This window comes from Blennius ocellaris (assembly GCF_963422515.1).
Source record: "Blennius ocellaris genome assembly, chromosome: 1".
Lineage (NCBI taxonomy): Eukaryota > Metazoa > Chordata > Actinopteri > Blenniiformes > Blenniidae > Blennius > Blennius ocellaris.
In genome coordinates this window covers 11,315,020-11,330,623 of record NC_137650.1, presented here as the reverse complement: position 1 = coordinate 11,330,623, position 15,604 = coordinate 11,315,020, and the positions used below count along the sequence as shown (strand labels likewise).

General features: G+C 39.3%; 1 protein-coding gene across 1 annotated transcript in view; it reads left to right on the top strand.

Moving 5' to 3' along the window:
* chst8 (carbohydrate (N-acetylgalactosamine 4-0) sulfotransferase 8) overlaps positions 1-15,604 on the top strand; it is a gene marked incomplete at its 3' end in the record, with an annotated part of 207,681 nt that overhangs the window by 52,486 nt on the left and 139,591 nt on the right. The window contains exon 2 of the mRNA XM_080494881.1: positions 2,068-2,261. Within this exon, the coding sequence (XP_080351007.1) occupies positions 2,102-2,261 (160 nt within the window). The 5' untranslated portion in view covers positions 2,068-2,101. The remainder of the gene's footprint in view (positions 1-2,067; positions 2,262-15,604) is intronic.

Genomic DNA, 15,604 nt, shown 5'->3' with positions numbered 1-15,604 from the left:
CCTGATATTCCTGGAACATCTTTTTGGCTGCAATAAATCTTCCAAGAATATCAAAAATCATCTGTATTCGTGAAGTTTGCAACTGAGTGTATGGATTAGTTGTGATGCATGTTTTATGCATTATACAGCATGACAGCATTCGTTCCCTGCAGCATCCTCCTCTCTGATCAACTCCATGCAATACCTCTGAATGCTGAGTGATCTGGAGTGTGTGAGTCTCAGTTGCGGGCTTGGCTTGTTTTATGCCATGGACGAACACCCGGCCTCCACCAGACACACCTGAGATGGTGATTCTCATTTCCTGTGGTGCGCGATGTTCCCTGGCCGACTGGACACGTCTCTCATAGAAAAATCCACAACTGAATATAATTAACATTAATAACATTCCTGATAGAAAATGGTGATACGCAATGGCCGCAGTGCGCAGCTTTGGGCATTAGCTGCAACACGGCGGAACTCGTGATGATCTGCCAGCGTTCCCTGCTCTAACTTGTAACGCATGATAAAAGGTGCGTGACGCCTCATCCCTGAATCATATAATTAAGTTCAAAATCGTGATCCGCGGTCAGGAATTGAGATTTGTATTAAACTTGTCGTCATTATGCACATTTAATAGCTCCATAACCGTTTTCTTGCTTTTCTTGTCGTGACTTAAAACTGCATCAACCATATTAATAATTAACCATAATTAATTCAGCATAAGATTTGGCAAGGTTCCATGAAACAAGCGATGATGCTGTTGTTGCTCTCTTATAAAAATGCCAACATATAGTAGACATGAACTGCTTGTATGACATTATGTTTTCAATTTATGTTCTGCGGCTGTGGGATTTTGAAGGGTAGTTGACATTAAAACTGTTAGCATGTTGAAAGTTGAAGTGCAGCATTAGATGATCCACTTTGCTGACAGCTCCGGTCTGCGTGCATATCAAGCACGGGCCGGTAATATAAAACTAAACTGTTCAGTTCAGTCAGAGTTGAACTGCCGGTTTTGCTGGTCGACTTTGCACTTTTTCATGCTGCAGGTCATGTTGTTTCTTTGTTTAATTTTGACTTACTCCTCGATGGAGGTGGCTTTACGGGTAGTGAAATTGAAATCCATGAACGTCCGAGCAGAGCACGCATTGACGTAATTATGTCAGATGCGCTCAGGCTCCGACTACGGTGTGGGATGAGGTACAAACAAGGTGGAGCAGTGCATTTTTTTCCCCATAAATTCCGCTTTATTTCACGTTGAAGTGCAGCTAATGGGCCGGCGCAGGCCAGACAGGTGGCTCCAGCCCACGGGCTGCCTATTGAGGACCCCTGGTCTAACATAATGGAAAAGCTTTAGTCTGTAAAGCTTTAATGTATTGCTTTTATTTCTTTGTAAAGCACTATGAATTGCTATGTGTCTGAATGGTGCTCTTTAAATAAATGTGCCTTCCCTTGACTTGATATGTCAGACATCGCTGGGACATTTCAAAGTATTGTGAAGAGAGAAAGGAAGATCGGACATAATTTGTACAATTGAAACAAAATTACATTCTGACAATTTTTTTTTTATGAATGATAATATTGCTGAATCAGTAAGAGACAAACATGTCATACTCCGCTAATGTGACACAGTTAAGTATTAAAGTTATATGTTCATGTTTGGACAGGGAGAAACTCTATCTTGTGGCGGCCAAGTGTTCATAGTGACGTCGCTATTCGATCCTTCAATGTCGGCTCTTCCTATCATTGTGATGCAGAATTCCCAAAGCGTTGGATTGTTCACCCACTAATATGGAACGTGAGCCTCATTTGTATGTGCGATAAATAAAGCTGGCTGAGAAAATGTATGGGTTTTCATTGTATGCCATTTTGTGTTTGTGTGAGACAGGAAGTTCATTTGTATGACCACATGTGTACGATGTGGCTTGTTGTAGTACCATGGTAAATGTAAAAGTTGTAGCATTTAAAGCAGCTGGCTGAAGGTACTTGGTTATGTTCCATTCGTACCGGGACGTCTTTGTATTAATTTTTTTTAATTTTTTTTATTGCAGAACTACATTACATTTTCCCTCTCTCTTCGTTCTACTGTAGAACCTGTAAAGTCAGCGTCTGGCTGTGCTGCATCATGCTCTGGATGAAGTGGAAGATGGTGGTGGACTCCCTGCGAGGACGGAGAAGGCGACTGCCCTGCTCCCTCTGGTTCGTCCTGCTGTTCGCCGCTGGAGGCCTGGTTCTCTTCATTCACCAGCAGGATCTGTCAGAGATGGTCCAGCAACAAGGCCCAGGTTAGTTTCTGCAAAACACCATATGGTCTCACCAGTTTGGCTTTTTAAAGACTGATAGTTGTGCAGCTGCTTTGACAAATTACACAGATGTTTTGGTTCTCTACAAACCTTTTTTTAATTGAGGCTGTTTGTATCTTGCTTATTCTCGGTATGTTCTCTGCAGGTTGGTTTAAAGCTAAACATTTGGTTTACACTGGCAAAAGCAGCCATACATGCAACTGTAGCTTTCGCGGTAGTCTTAAAAATCCACAGGTATGTGTTTAACCTGCATAGCCTGGAAGAGCGGTGACAGCTGTAGCCATACGCAATGGGTTTACAGTGTCGGCGTTGGTCCACGGGAAAGGAGAAATGAGCAATATATAATCATGAATCATAACCACACCTGTCTTTCGTGTAACATTGGCTGCATAGTGCCGATTCATGTGATTCAGGGGCAATAACAAAGAGCATCACAAGGAAACATGGATACAGCTCAGAAACAAACAATCCGCAAATTTAAAGAGGAGTGATTCTTCAATGTTGACTGCATAGCTGAACATATTTTTCAGGCGAATAGGAGAACTACCCACGCATACACAGACACAGCTACCCTTGGCTCTGCATACAGAAAAGCTTGTACACAAGCGTCGATGTGCACGTGGAAGCGTGCACGCAAAAGCACACGGGTGAGCCAGTGCACGATGCGAACAGGTGCACAAGCTTATGTAAGAATAAACGTATAGGGAGCACACTCAGCATTTACAGCACACTCCATGGATACATAAGACAGTCGAAAAAAAAGATGGTCTGTGCTCGTGCTATTTTCTGTTTGTAGCATGAGGGGAAGACATACTGCCCTTTTCATTCCAACTCAAAGGGCATGTGCTCAGAGTTTCCAATCCTCCTCCAGAAAAAAAAGAATGCACATTCAATTTCCGAATGAGTCAAACCTTTGTCCTCCTGCGGCCACCCAGTGTGCTTTGGACTGGCTCCGGGCATTAGGGAGATTGGGGTTAAAGCAGCCGTGGTGGACGAGTGTCCTCGATCGTGTAAAGCTAAGCTGCTTCAGGTCTCAGAGACAAGAGATCAGCTGCAGGGTTTTCTTTGGCTTGTACTACATTAAATTAGAGAAGCATCACCTGAAATATCTCTGATGTTGTTGGCCCACACATAGGGCACCACCAATATGAGAGATGAGTGGGTGAGCTAGGTGTATTTATTCATCCAGTCATCGTGGCTCGTTATGTTAGTTTGCAGTAGTCAGTTTTTAATTTTACAAAACGAACCTGCTTTTATTCAAATGTTTTGTTGTTTGATTTTTTAGCAATGATCTTATTTATATACATTTTTTACGGTTTCATTTCCATCTTTTAGTGACTATATTGTGTATGTTTTTTTAAGCTGCCTTTAACTGGCAGTGTGACACATGCAATGGTGCATTTACAGTCATGCAGACTCAAGTGTTACTCAAACATTACAGTTAGTTACTCTCATTAAAATGCACTGCTTTGAGCAGACTGGTCACATTTTCATTTGAAAAGGTGCAGCATATTGGTTTGTATACATATTATTCGAATAAAAAAGTATTTTCTCCTTTGGGCTGCATTACATGGATCATAATTCCCAGTCAGAGAAAATTACACAACTAGAAATCGTGGCGCAATAGTGGTTATCATTGTTCCCTTACTGCAACAGGTCAGAGTTGCTTTCTGTGCTGCAGCATTTATGTGTTCAGTCTGCATGTTCTCCTTTCCCGTTAAATCTTTTCTCCAGTTTGAATGAAGTGAGTGTGGATGATTTATATTGGATGACCATTTTCTTCACCAGATTCTTATCCTTTCTCTTTATATCAGAGAGTGTTCTTGGGTGACTGGAGTTTAGTTGTTGGAGCGGGTTGTCTTCCAATTCCGAGGTTGGCCGTTCGATCTAATGCACTGACGCGTTCTATCCCGCTTCCACTTATACACTGAGCTCTAAGTGCCGTTTGAGCTCTCTACATCACTCTGAGTGTGTGAATGATTGTATGTGTCAATGAGTAGATGTGACTGATTATGCAAAGTGTGTGCTGAGACGGCTAAAGGAGTCTATTCATCTTTTTTTCCTCCTTTTGTCATCCTAAATTAGTATTTTACTCTGTGGTGCAAATGTATATTTCTCTTTTTTTATATAATGTATAAAGTAATTCAGTAATTTTCAAAACTGCATGCAATAACCTCCACTTCAACCTCACACTGATATTAATTCATGTTTTGATTTCAGTAACTTTTATATGACTTGTTGGACTGAACTTTTGAAAAACTCCAATTCAGTCCACATGAAAAGGCAGCCAAATTTAACATTAGTAAGTAACTCTAATATCAGCCTGTGGTAATGAATCAATATGTGTGCGTGTACGTGTTTGTGTGATCAAAGAAAATGCTGATGAACCGGCCGGGCCGCCTCTCTGGAGATAAAATCATCACCGGCAGCGAACCTCAGAGAGTCAGAGAAGCTGCAATCCACTTAGTATCTCGACTATCATGTGTCAACAGCACTGTGAATCATTATGAACATGAGCGGTGCCACACTCCGTGGCAATGAGAGCCACTTAGCCGGAGTGGATTCTCTCCAAACCTCTAATATTTCCCTGATTGTCAGATGCTTTCAGGCAGGGTGTCAGCTGAAAAAATAGGAGCATTTACCATGACACAAATACAGGCGGGACAGACACACACACACACAGGAAGAGGCATGCGAATGAAGCACGCACGTAGTGTACAAGCACACAAACTATAAAAACTGGTATTTAATATTCATGATAAATACCAGACCGAGACCCACAACATCTAGTGGGGAGTTGGTGAGAGCTTTCAAGGATTACTAGAACCAAATGATCAAATCATGTACGAAAGAAAACTGTTATGCTTGTGTACTATATGATTGTATTATAACTTTTTATTATTATTATTATTATTATTATTATTATTATTATTATTATTATTATTATTATGAGCTCAGGCCACTGCAGCTTTAATCATGTTTTCTTAAAAAAATATATGTTTGATGCATTATGCATGCACTGAATGGCTTGTGTTCTGTTTAAATAATGCATGATTTAACCTGGGGGTCTCAAACTCATTTTCGTTCAGCAGCCACATACAGTGACCAGTCAAATGAGAGCAAAGTGACTTTTGACCTTTTATCGGGACACGTGAGAAAATTTGTTAACTTCCACATGTCCTCCTGATACTTCTGAACTCATGTTAAAATGTGGACATTTGAGATTTATTTTGGTATTTCCAAATATGGAAAATTGTAAAAGAAAGCATTTTACTATAGCATGAACATAATTATATTGTGTCCTAAAAATATCTTCCTCAAAGCCAGGGCAACTGATTGATGCATATCAATTATAAATGGCAATAAAAGAGTATCGGTTCATCAAATGTTCTCAAAACTAAGGTACTTAGCATCTCATAACACATTTTGCAGTAAGGCAGCAGTACTTCATGAATGATAGACTGAACTCCAGAGAGAAATCCCAACATTTTGGATATTTGCAAGATGAAAATTGTGCATTATGTCCCATTTTCTTTACTTTTAAACTGTTAAAACATAATTCATTGTATAGAAATTGTGTTTAGACACATTTTATAGTAAATGTAGACATTTTGAACACTTTGTAACCGAACTCTATGGTGGAGAATTGTGGAAAGAAAATATTTATTTGAAGAATGAGTGCCATGCAAAGGGTTAGGTTACGGGTACTACTAAAAATGTGTGAGGACATTAGGGAAAAAACTTTATGAAATGTATTTTAACAATAATACAAGTAATTTCAAAATGATGCCATATTCACTGACTCTTGCTGTACAAAACCGATGTGCTCTTATTTGCGGCTTCTACTTCCTATTTTAATATGTATTGCATACAAAGATACTGCAGTGTTTCTCTTTAGGGTGACGTTGGCTCATGTGTTACTTCTCAGGGCTTCCTTTCTTCTTTTCCAAATCCTTCAGCATGCATATAAGGCCTTCACGCTCACAATGTGGCTTTGAGTGTAATGCTAATAATACATGTTTTTTTTAATTAAATCCTCAAGTGACAAAAATTATTGGGGGTTGCCTGAAGCCTCTGTCATACCAGTTTATGTTATCCACCTGCATAAACCTAAAATGTGTATTAATGAGTTATTTACCTCAACATCTTGTTTTTGGTAGCTCTATTCTGCAACCTTGATCTGAGACAACTGAAATATTTAAGGCCAAACTGTACTTGGTTTTTCTATTTTGTTTTGTTGTGTTTGGAGAGAAAAAAACAGTATAGAAAAAAAATGCACATGCAGCTCGTACGGCGAGACAGAGATTAACAGTGACAGATGTTTACAACAGACTGTTAGTATAATGATTTTACTGCTCACCACAGTTTGGCTCATCTGTGTGTGAGGCCTGTTTGATGGCCTGTCCATGCTCCAAGTCCCCTCTGACATCTTTTTAGCAACACGATCTAATCTATTACATATATAGGTTTGGGTTTTTTTCAGATCCAGGTTGCTTTAACCCCTCATCAGCCTCGGAACTGGTGCCTCTGCCTATTTCACTCCTTCAGCTGCAGCGGTGGCAGTTATTGCTGTCACCTTGTGGGTAAAAGGCAGCTGAGTTGAACATAAAAGAGCTTAGCGGTATCATAGAGTGTGAATACATACAGTTGTGCACACAGATTTCTATCGCTCATTTTCATGTGAGTGAGTGGGGCTTTGAATTACCGTTACATGCTTTCTTTGTGAGCAGCTGTCTGTTGGATCCATGCGTCACAGTGTGGCTCAAACACGCTGTTTGACGGATAATCAGACGCCTGGCCTCATACTTATGTCATGCTCAGATATGGCATTAGGATCTTGACATGTGGCCCCTCCCACACACACATGCATCTATGCAAAATGTACGTGGATGTGGTATTTTGCACAAACACTGTAATATTTGACTTTGAATGACTTGAATAAATACATATCAAGGTTCTAGTTCAATACCCCACGCCATCAAATCAACCCTGTAGATTTTGTTACCCAATAATTTATCTCAGAAAATATTTGCAACGCAAATGTGCAAAACGCATAAGAGGTTTTTGATGGCTGAACAATATACACATATTATAGTAATGTCCTCAATCAGTCAATCTCATTTTAAAGTCAGGTCACAGTGTACATGTTGGCCACACACTGGAAGAGTGTGTAGTTATATTTAACTTTTGCAAGTCTGGTTGACAACTTTTCGAGTTGTTTGCAAGTTCTCCCCATGTGCTGGTGGATTTTTTTTTAAAGTTTTTTATTGTTATTTTTTTAAGTCTCACAGTTAAAAGTTTCACGACTTCCTTTCTAAGTAAAAACTGCAACCACTTGATGATCGTGATGAATATGTAGTAACTAAATAAAACACAATGAGGCAAACATGCTTTCTTTATTGATTATAAATAACACAGCTGAATACACACTTAAAATAATCCAAATGAAAGAAACCATATTTACAAGAAAGGATTTATAATGTTATGTTGACTCTTCATTTAGCGTCAACACTATACATGATTTTGTACTCCAACATAGCAAGGTATTCATTACTATGGCTCCACTTGGATGATATTAGCTACAACAATGATATCATGCTTATATGGGCAATACAGCACTTTGAAAGGTAAGCAGGCAATATTTAGCAATAACAGTGTGGTGGCTGACATCTTTATGCCTTCGTGTGAGTGAGTACTAACAACAGGCAGCAGCATTTCATTAATGATCACGCTTTCTTTTGATTACCAGTCATTTTTCAAAAGCTCAAAGTACATCCAAGGATATGTTTTGCAGCCTAAGCACATCCTTTCATCTCCTCCACTGTATCGCTTGCTTCGATACTGAAGTAAGAATTTCACTTTACTAAATCATGCATGAGAGACTGTGTGCTGTATACAGAACACAGTGGCGGGCCATTCTTACCAGCCCCCTCACTAAAGCACAATGAGCAAGCAGTATCTTTGCCTTAAGCTATAGTGCTTCACCCCAGCAGAAGCTCATTTCTAATAGAGCCGAGTTATAATACATTGGGTGTCAGCTTTTATCTGCCGCCCCCTTCTTCTCCACCTCTTTATTTGGCTTGCACTGTACTGAAGAGCTTTGTATCCCGTGGCTTTGGTGGCCTGTACAAGAGTAGCTGAGAAATCAGCCCTTTTCCAACGATCGCTTCCAAGTAATTGTTTAAGGACAATTAAATACACTGCAGGCCGGGAGAGGAGCCACCTGAAGAGTCAGCAGCTGGGATGAATTGTCTGGACAAATCTACACCGCCGGGTATTTTTCACGTGAATTTGGGTGTGAGGAGCAGAAAGTCACCTCTCAAGCCCCGACACAGAGCAATCCAATAATGAAGAAAACCAGGGGACTGCAGGGAAAATGTGTTTATGAGTTTGCACTGGTTCTCATTGTTTGATAACAGTCTATTTCTTCAGTGCTTTTTTTCTTTTTTACACTACATCACAACAAGGCCTGTCATCTTTCTCATGCTGAATCATAATTGATTGTTGAATGTTGGACTTTCTAAAGCTTCCCACATCATGAAGTAATTTTTTTTTTTCATTCAAAACAGTTAAAGTCACGGTTTTGTCACTAAAGCTTAATTTCTAATTTGAAAAACAAACACGTATTTAGCAATCAATAAAAACTACAAATATGTGAAATATCTTGCTTCCATTAGTTCTTAAGAAAAGGGAAAATCAGGGAAAAGGCATTGCCTTAACCCCCCCCCCCCCCCCCCCCCCCAGTTATCTGCCTGGCCCCCACACTTTAAAAACTGTTGTGTTTTTAGGTTGAATCAAACTCATATAAAACAATATCCTGCTTATTTAAAGCTTTTGCTGGAATTTGGTGCGAATAACACTTTTGTTGAACTTGACAAACCCCCCCAACCCTAATACTTTTAATGGGATCTGACAGAAACTTTGAACATTTTTGATATAATTTTTTAAGTAAAGTGTCACTTACACACCTTTGGGGCTGAAATTGAAAACAAAAAAAGTTAAACATGACATGCTTAGAAACTGATTCATGTTTTTCATGCGGTCAGCTTTGTGTGCTTTTTTCAACATGAGCTCTGTTTTTCTTAAAAGGGTTATGCAAATTGAATTAGATGGCTTTGATGGCTTCAGCTTGTCACAACATGTTAGTTTGAAGGGAAAAAGCCGTTCTGATATGTTGGTGGTTCTCTCCGTGTAAATAATTAGCCCATGTGTAATCTAAAAAATTTGTTTAGCATGCTTTCCCTCCATTCCGCCCTCCATGTTGCCTCATCCATCAGCCTCCAGCTGCAGCATGCAGATGTCAAAAGTGTGGCGCTGTGATCGAGTGTAAGTAACTGAAAAGGCCTAATAAAATATGAGAACCCCTAAATAAAAGGCAGGGCTGTGCCACATTTTTAACTGCTGCACGTCAAAGCAAAACTTTAGATGTGTTTGAAGTCTTCAGATCATAATATGTTTGGACCAGCCAACATTAGAAAGTGATGTCCTTAACCACAATAAAGACCAAAATGAGATTTTTCAATATTTTATTAAACGTGAAAAAAAAAAGATAGAAAGATATGTACTTCTTCTTTGGAAGTGATAAGTACAACCTTGCCCTCAGGACTGAAAATGTGTATTTCGTTTGAAAAAAAACAACAACAAAAAACTTCCTGTAGATGTTTTGCAAATTTTTTCCATGTGTACAGTCTGTTTCAAAGCCCCCTTCGCATTATCAAGGCTTATTAAACCGAATTATTTCCTTTCTTTTTTTTTTCTTCTTTTTTTTAACTATGTTATAACCTTCCATGTCTTATTTTGGATTTCATGCTTTTATGAAGATTATTCAAGTGAAATGTCAGCTTCTACTTAAAGTTTCAGGCACGTGTCCTCATATTATCTTCAATTTTTCTTTTTGATGGTGATTTTCAGACCTGAAATTATGACTTCAAGTTGCCTGGTTCATTGAAACTAACTGCAGACACACATCCAGCTTTAAATTCGCTTTATCCATATCCCTTTTATCTATCTATCTATCTATCTATCTATCTATCTATCTATCTATCTATCTATCTATCTATCTATCTATCTATCTATCTATCTATCTATCTATCTATCTATCTAAATCCAGTACCAATAACTCCAAACTTATGTAATAGACTTTGATAAATGACACAACAATGATACTGTTCCTTTTCCGCACAGATATTCATGCCAATCCCAGTTTTGTGAACAGGAGTATTTCTCCTCTAAAGAGCCACAATTGCATCTTTATTTGGTATTTTGTCATGAAACATGGGGGTTTCTTATGATGAAGCCACCAGCCTGTCACTAAACGCTGAAAAAAACTGTTACATCCGGACACTCTGCATGACCTGTTGAGCACCAAGCGACTGTCAGACCCATCAGGTCGTGAACACAGTGAATCGTTTGGGGACTAAATAGCGAGATATTTTCCAATCTGGCTATTTTCTCAGGATATGGTTGAGAGCTAAAAACCTGTTTTCGAAGGTCTTAAGTTACTGTACTTGGGTGAATGTTATACACATTGGGCTGAGGAGATGTGATCTATACCTTTGATTTGGTTTCACACAGACATCCACTGTTACTGTAGTGTAGGATGCTGCTACAGGCCACAGTTTGAAAATGTCAGTCTCCACCAACTATTTTTCAATGAATGAAATTGAAAAAAAAAGAAAAAAAAAAACAGCACACTTTTCCACTTTGAAAGCAACAATGACTATAATCCCACGATGCAGCCAAGTTATGACTACTACTTCGAGGAACACAACAGAGAAGTAAAAGGTCTGTGTTTGAGTGATGCAACATTTAGGCAGAATGCCATACAGTGAGCTGGCAGCTGCAGAGCAGCACAGTTTTCAATAAAACAAGTAGCAGTAAAGGTTCCTCCAGGAGGTTTTAATAAATATTAGGAGAAACGCAGACAAAACAAATGTTTGAGGTTTACAGTTGGGGGAATGTGAGGAAAGCGTGACGGCAAAAGTGAAGAATTAAAGCTCAGAGTCACAGGAACTACCTCAGTTCCGTCAGGCGTTTTATGAATAATACTTTGGGGCACTTAAAAACACTAATTTATAGGTACTTAAAAAGGAGGAATAAACACAATCTGCTTCTCCTGCATCTGTTTCTTTGACTCTCCATCCCTCTATCTGTGTCCATGGAGCCAGCCAGGCACCGGGCATATTGTTTCACGCTCCAAGGAAAAATTTGATCTCTCTGTCAGAGGTCCAGTAATCCCTTAAGCCTTGTCTGTTTGCATAGTCCAATTTAGCTGTCTCTTAATGTAATTAAATTGTGCTGATGACCCTCAAAGCAGTGGAACCATGCTGTTATTTGTAAGGTAATCCATTCCTGAATGTTTATGAGGGGGAAAAAACCCTAGTGTTGTTTTACATAGCTTTATTTTCCATTCACCCATTTGTGTGTGTGTGTGTGTGTGTGTGTGTGTGTGTGTGTGTGTGTGTGTGTGTGTGTGTGTGTGTGTGTGTGTGTGTGTGTGTGTGTGCGTGCGTGCGTGCGTGCGTGCGTGCGTGCGTGTGTGTGTGTATAAAGCTTCTTAAACAAAGCCTGTTTGTTTTCGCACTGGCACTATCCCCCTCCATTCCTCCCATAGCAGGAAGACTGGAGAGCATCAGAAAGCAATAGTTGGCGAAGCCAACTCCATCACGGTGCTTTTACAGAACCTTAAGAACAATGTGCCCCACGTGGAAACAAGGCCTCTCCTGAGCATAAGCACAACAACACGCCTTAATTAGACTGTTGAAGCTGCTCAAGCCGAGCTTCTCCACACCGCTCAGTGTCGGGATCACATGACATCTGGCATGGGGTACGGGTATCCAAGCAACTATTACAAGAACCACTGTTCCACACTGAGCTCGGCCTTCTTTCCATACGCCCCCGGGAGCAGGGCAAAGCTTATCCAAGGCCGCTGGGAAACATTGGAAAAAAGAAAAGAAAAAAACAAACTCTTTCCATGCAGAGGTATCAGGTGCCTCCATCACTGTCGCTCCAGCTTCTTCCAGCCCTGTGTCGTGTCAATTGGATTTAAAGTGGAGCTGTTCAGAGGCAACGGCAAGGTCATGTGGTTTTCCATTAACATTAATGCCCAGGGTTATGCCATGGGAGGCTTGCAACATAATCTGTTTTTCCTGCCATCTGATCCGGCTCACCGGTGGCGTCTGTATGCCAATCTATACAAATAGATTTTATTTTTCCTGTTCTAGCAGAGGTCAGCGTAATTAAAAAAAAAAAAAAAAAGAAAATGAAAGCAAAAAGATAAAAAGTAAATCATAGGTTTAAAAAAAAAAAAAGTGATTCAGATACATATGGGCAGTTTTAGGAGATAACTATTTGTGAGATTATTAAGATTTGTTTTTTGAAAGATTCCAAAACCCACACAAACTGTCTACCATGTGAGGCTGATTTTTGCAATATAGTTTATTGGGAATGTGTATACAAGCACAGAGCAGCATTCTCTTCTGTGAAGGGTCTTTAGTCCCAAAATCTGAAAAGAAATCTTCAAAACAGTTCTGTGGTCGCCTGAAGACCATAAAACATGACACAAATCCAAAAGAAACATACTATGTGGAAAAAAGACAAGTGACTGAGAGGGATTGTGCTGATTGAAAGCAAAAGAAGAAAAACATCTGTGATCTTTCTTTCAAGTTAGCAGAGTTAAAGCTGCATCTATTGAGCCACTGACACAGTGTTAGGCCTCCGACTGAGAGACTGAGAGATGGCCTGGCCATCCTACTGTTGGTGGCGGGGCTTTCAGGGTGCCTTTTTTTCCATAATGCCGTGCTGGGCAAGATTAGAAGTTTCAGAGGAAAATAAAACAGAATGTGGACTGGGCACCAGGTGGATCCAGCAGTGAAGCCGATGTTTGAAAATTTCTTTGAAGGCTGTAATCACAGATGTTGCCTCTTGATGCTTCCAGTCTTTCTCATCCTGTGTGACAAAACTTGGTTTTTGTTTGTGGCTTTCAACATTAAATTTTTTGGAGGATAATTTAGCTTGATAGTTGGGAAATTGAAGATAAAGTCAGAAACCATTTCTCTAATAACAATTCCTCATTGATCGATATATAGTACATCTACTACACACTGCACACCTCACACTATACTCGTACATAGAAAGTTAACTGATGTATTTGCATACAAATGTACACGTCGTTGATTGCTTAGTTAGGTAGTTTGGCAAGAATGCGGTGTCTTCTCAAATCTCTATTTGTTTGTGTCTTTTCTTACTTTTCCAACTGAAAGACAGCTGAAAGACAGTGCTCTGGAACAATGCATGTATCTGTGAGTGCAGCCCGGTGCAGTAATTACAAACTGCTTGGCCCCAACAGTAAGACATCAACACTGATTACACTGCTTGGCCTCCAGTATTCTGTGACAGTGTTTGTATTTGAGATAGATTCATAGAGAATGCAGATTATGTCACAAAATCCTGATATCCAATCTACCTTCTATTCAAAACAAAAACGGTCTATATTGAGTCTACACTGAGTATTACAATTCCATGTACATGTTTGCAGAGGCCTCCAGTGGTTGCATTACAAATTACAGAAGTAACAATGGAAACCAGTGAAACCTGGGCATACTAGTGATCGCGAAATACGTCGGACAGTCGGTCCTCACTGATAAAAATGCCCTTGGTCTGGTTAATATCCTCTTAAAACCGGTCTCATGTCCGAATTTTTCATCGAACCTTGTCCGAACGTCTGGGGCTACCGGGGCTTTGTTCTGGCAAGTGAATCATCAACCCACCTTGCCCGAACGGGCTAGTGTTTTTCTTTTTAACGATATTTTGACATTTTTTTCCTATCCAATCTGCAGAGATTTTAGATCCAGTGTTTCCCTCCCGCTACTCTGCAAAATGTGGAATGGATTTCCTGAACGAAGGTGGGTCTCAATGAGACACGGAGTAATGAGTCAGGAAATCCATTCCACAGTTTGTAGCCAGCGAGGAGGCGAGGGAAGGAGCATCGCGGCTATCCAACTTTTCATGACAACATGTCGCTGTTTGGACGTATTGAAACATTAAAGCATACTATAACAATCCAATGACTTTCACTTGAGAAAACATTGTTTCAGTGACAATACAATACAATACAATATTTTATAAAGCCCAGGTTAAATTGGGTCTCCTAAAACATATAGACATACAGAGTAGTAGGAATTTAGAGTAAATGGGGGGAAAAGGATAGAAAGTAAAAAAGATATTGAATATCTAAATTATTTTATCGAAAATAGAACACAATATTAAATAAAAAAAATTATCAGTATATACATGTTGAAGCTTAAAATTAAATGTAATGCATTTTATACATATATATAGTAGGTCTTGACAATAAAAAGTTATATATCTTAAAGTTTGATGGCCACTGCTGCTAAAGGTTCTCGTGCTGTTGGACCTTTTTGACTGGATCCTGAGCCCAATACAGACCTCCCCACTGATTAGTTTGTTGGGTACTTTACGTTTGATGGTTTGTTTAAACACAAATCAAGATATGTTCCTCTAACCAGAGTTTGAGAAATGTGTCACAACAGTTTTCGTCCAGACTTTCTAAAAGTCAGAAAAACGTATAAAGATATTTGTGGTTTTTAAAACAGCTCGTGTTTCTTCTCGAAGTCACTCCAGTTTGACGCATCAACACTTGAGGCTGTGAGGATGTACTGTATTTTATTAAAGATTCACTTTAATTTAGACTTCCTTTGTTTGTTCCATTTTACCATTTTTATTTGTTTCTTTTGTTAGTAACATTGGGGAATTAATTAATATTGTGTCAGTAGAAAATTGGTTGATTTGCATTTATTTGAAGATTTTCTAAATTCTGTACATGAGAATCGGGGATGGAAATTATTAACGGCACTGTTGGGTTTTCTCAGCTGGCTGAACATGATTAGTCTTCACATGCGCTGCAGTTGCTTAATTTTTACATCTAGGGCTTTTTTTTTTTTTTATTAAATATTAGGGTTGTTGTTTTTACTCTTTTCTCACTGTTAATGTTTGTAGATTTTAGGCAACCAAAGACACAACAAAATGACCAAATGCTTCTTTTCACCTTGATTTCTTGCTAATCCTTGAGGGAGCAGGCTTGAACATTTCACTCAACAATTGCACCGTCTTGTTGTTTGTGTCTTCACTGCTTGGATTAGAAACAATAAATGCAGTGATATATACCGGATTTTGTAAAGAGACAAGTAAATGTCAGTCCAAAAATTTAAATATGGGGTTAATTTAATCTAGTGGCAGTCAATACGGTGTCATGCCTTCTTCCCCTAAGCCACAAAGAAACAGAAAAGTGATTAAGGGAATTGGCT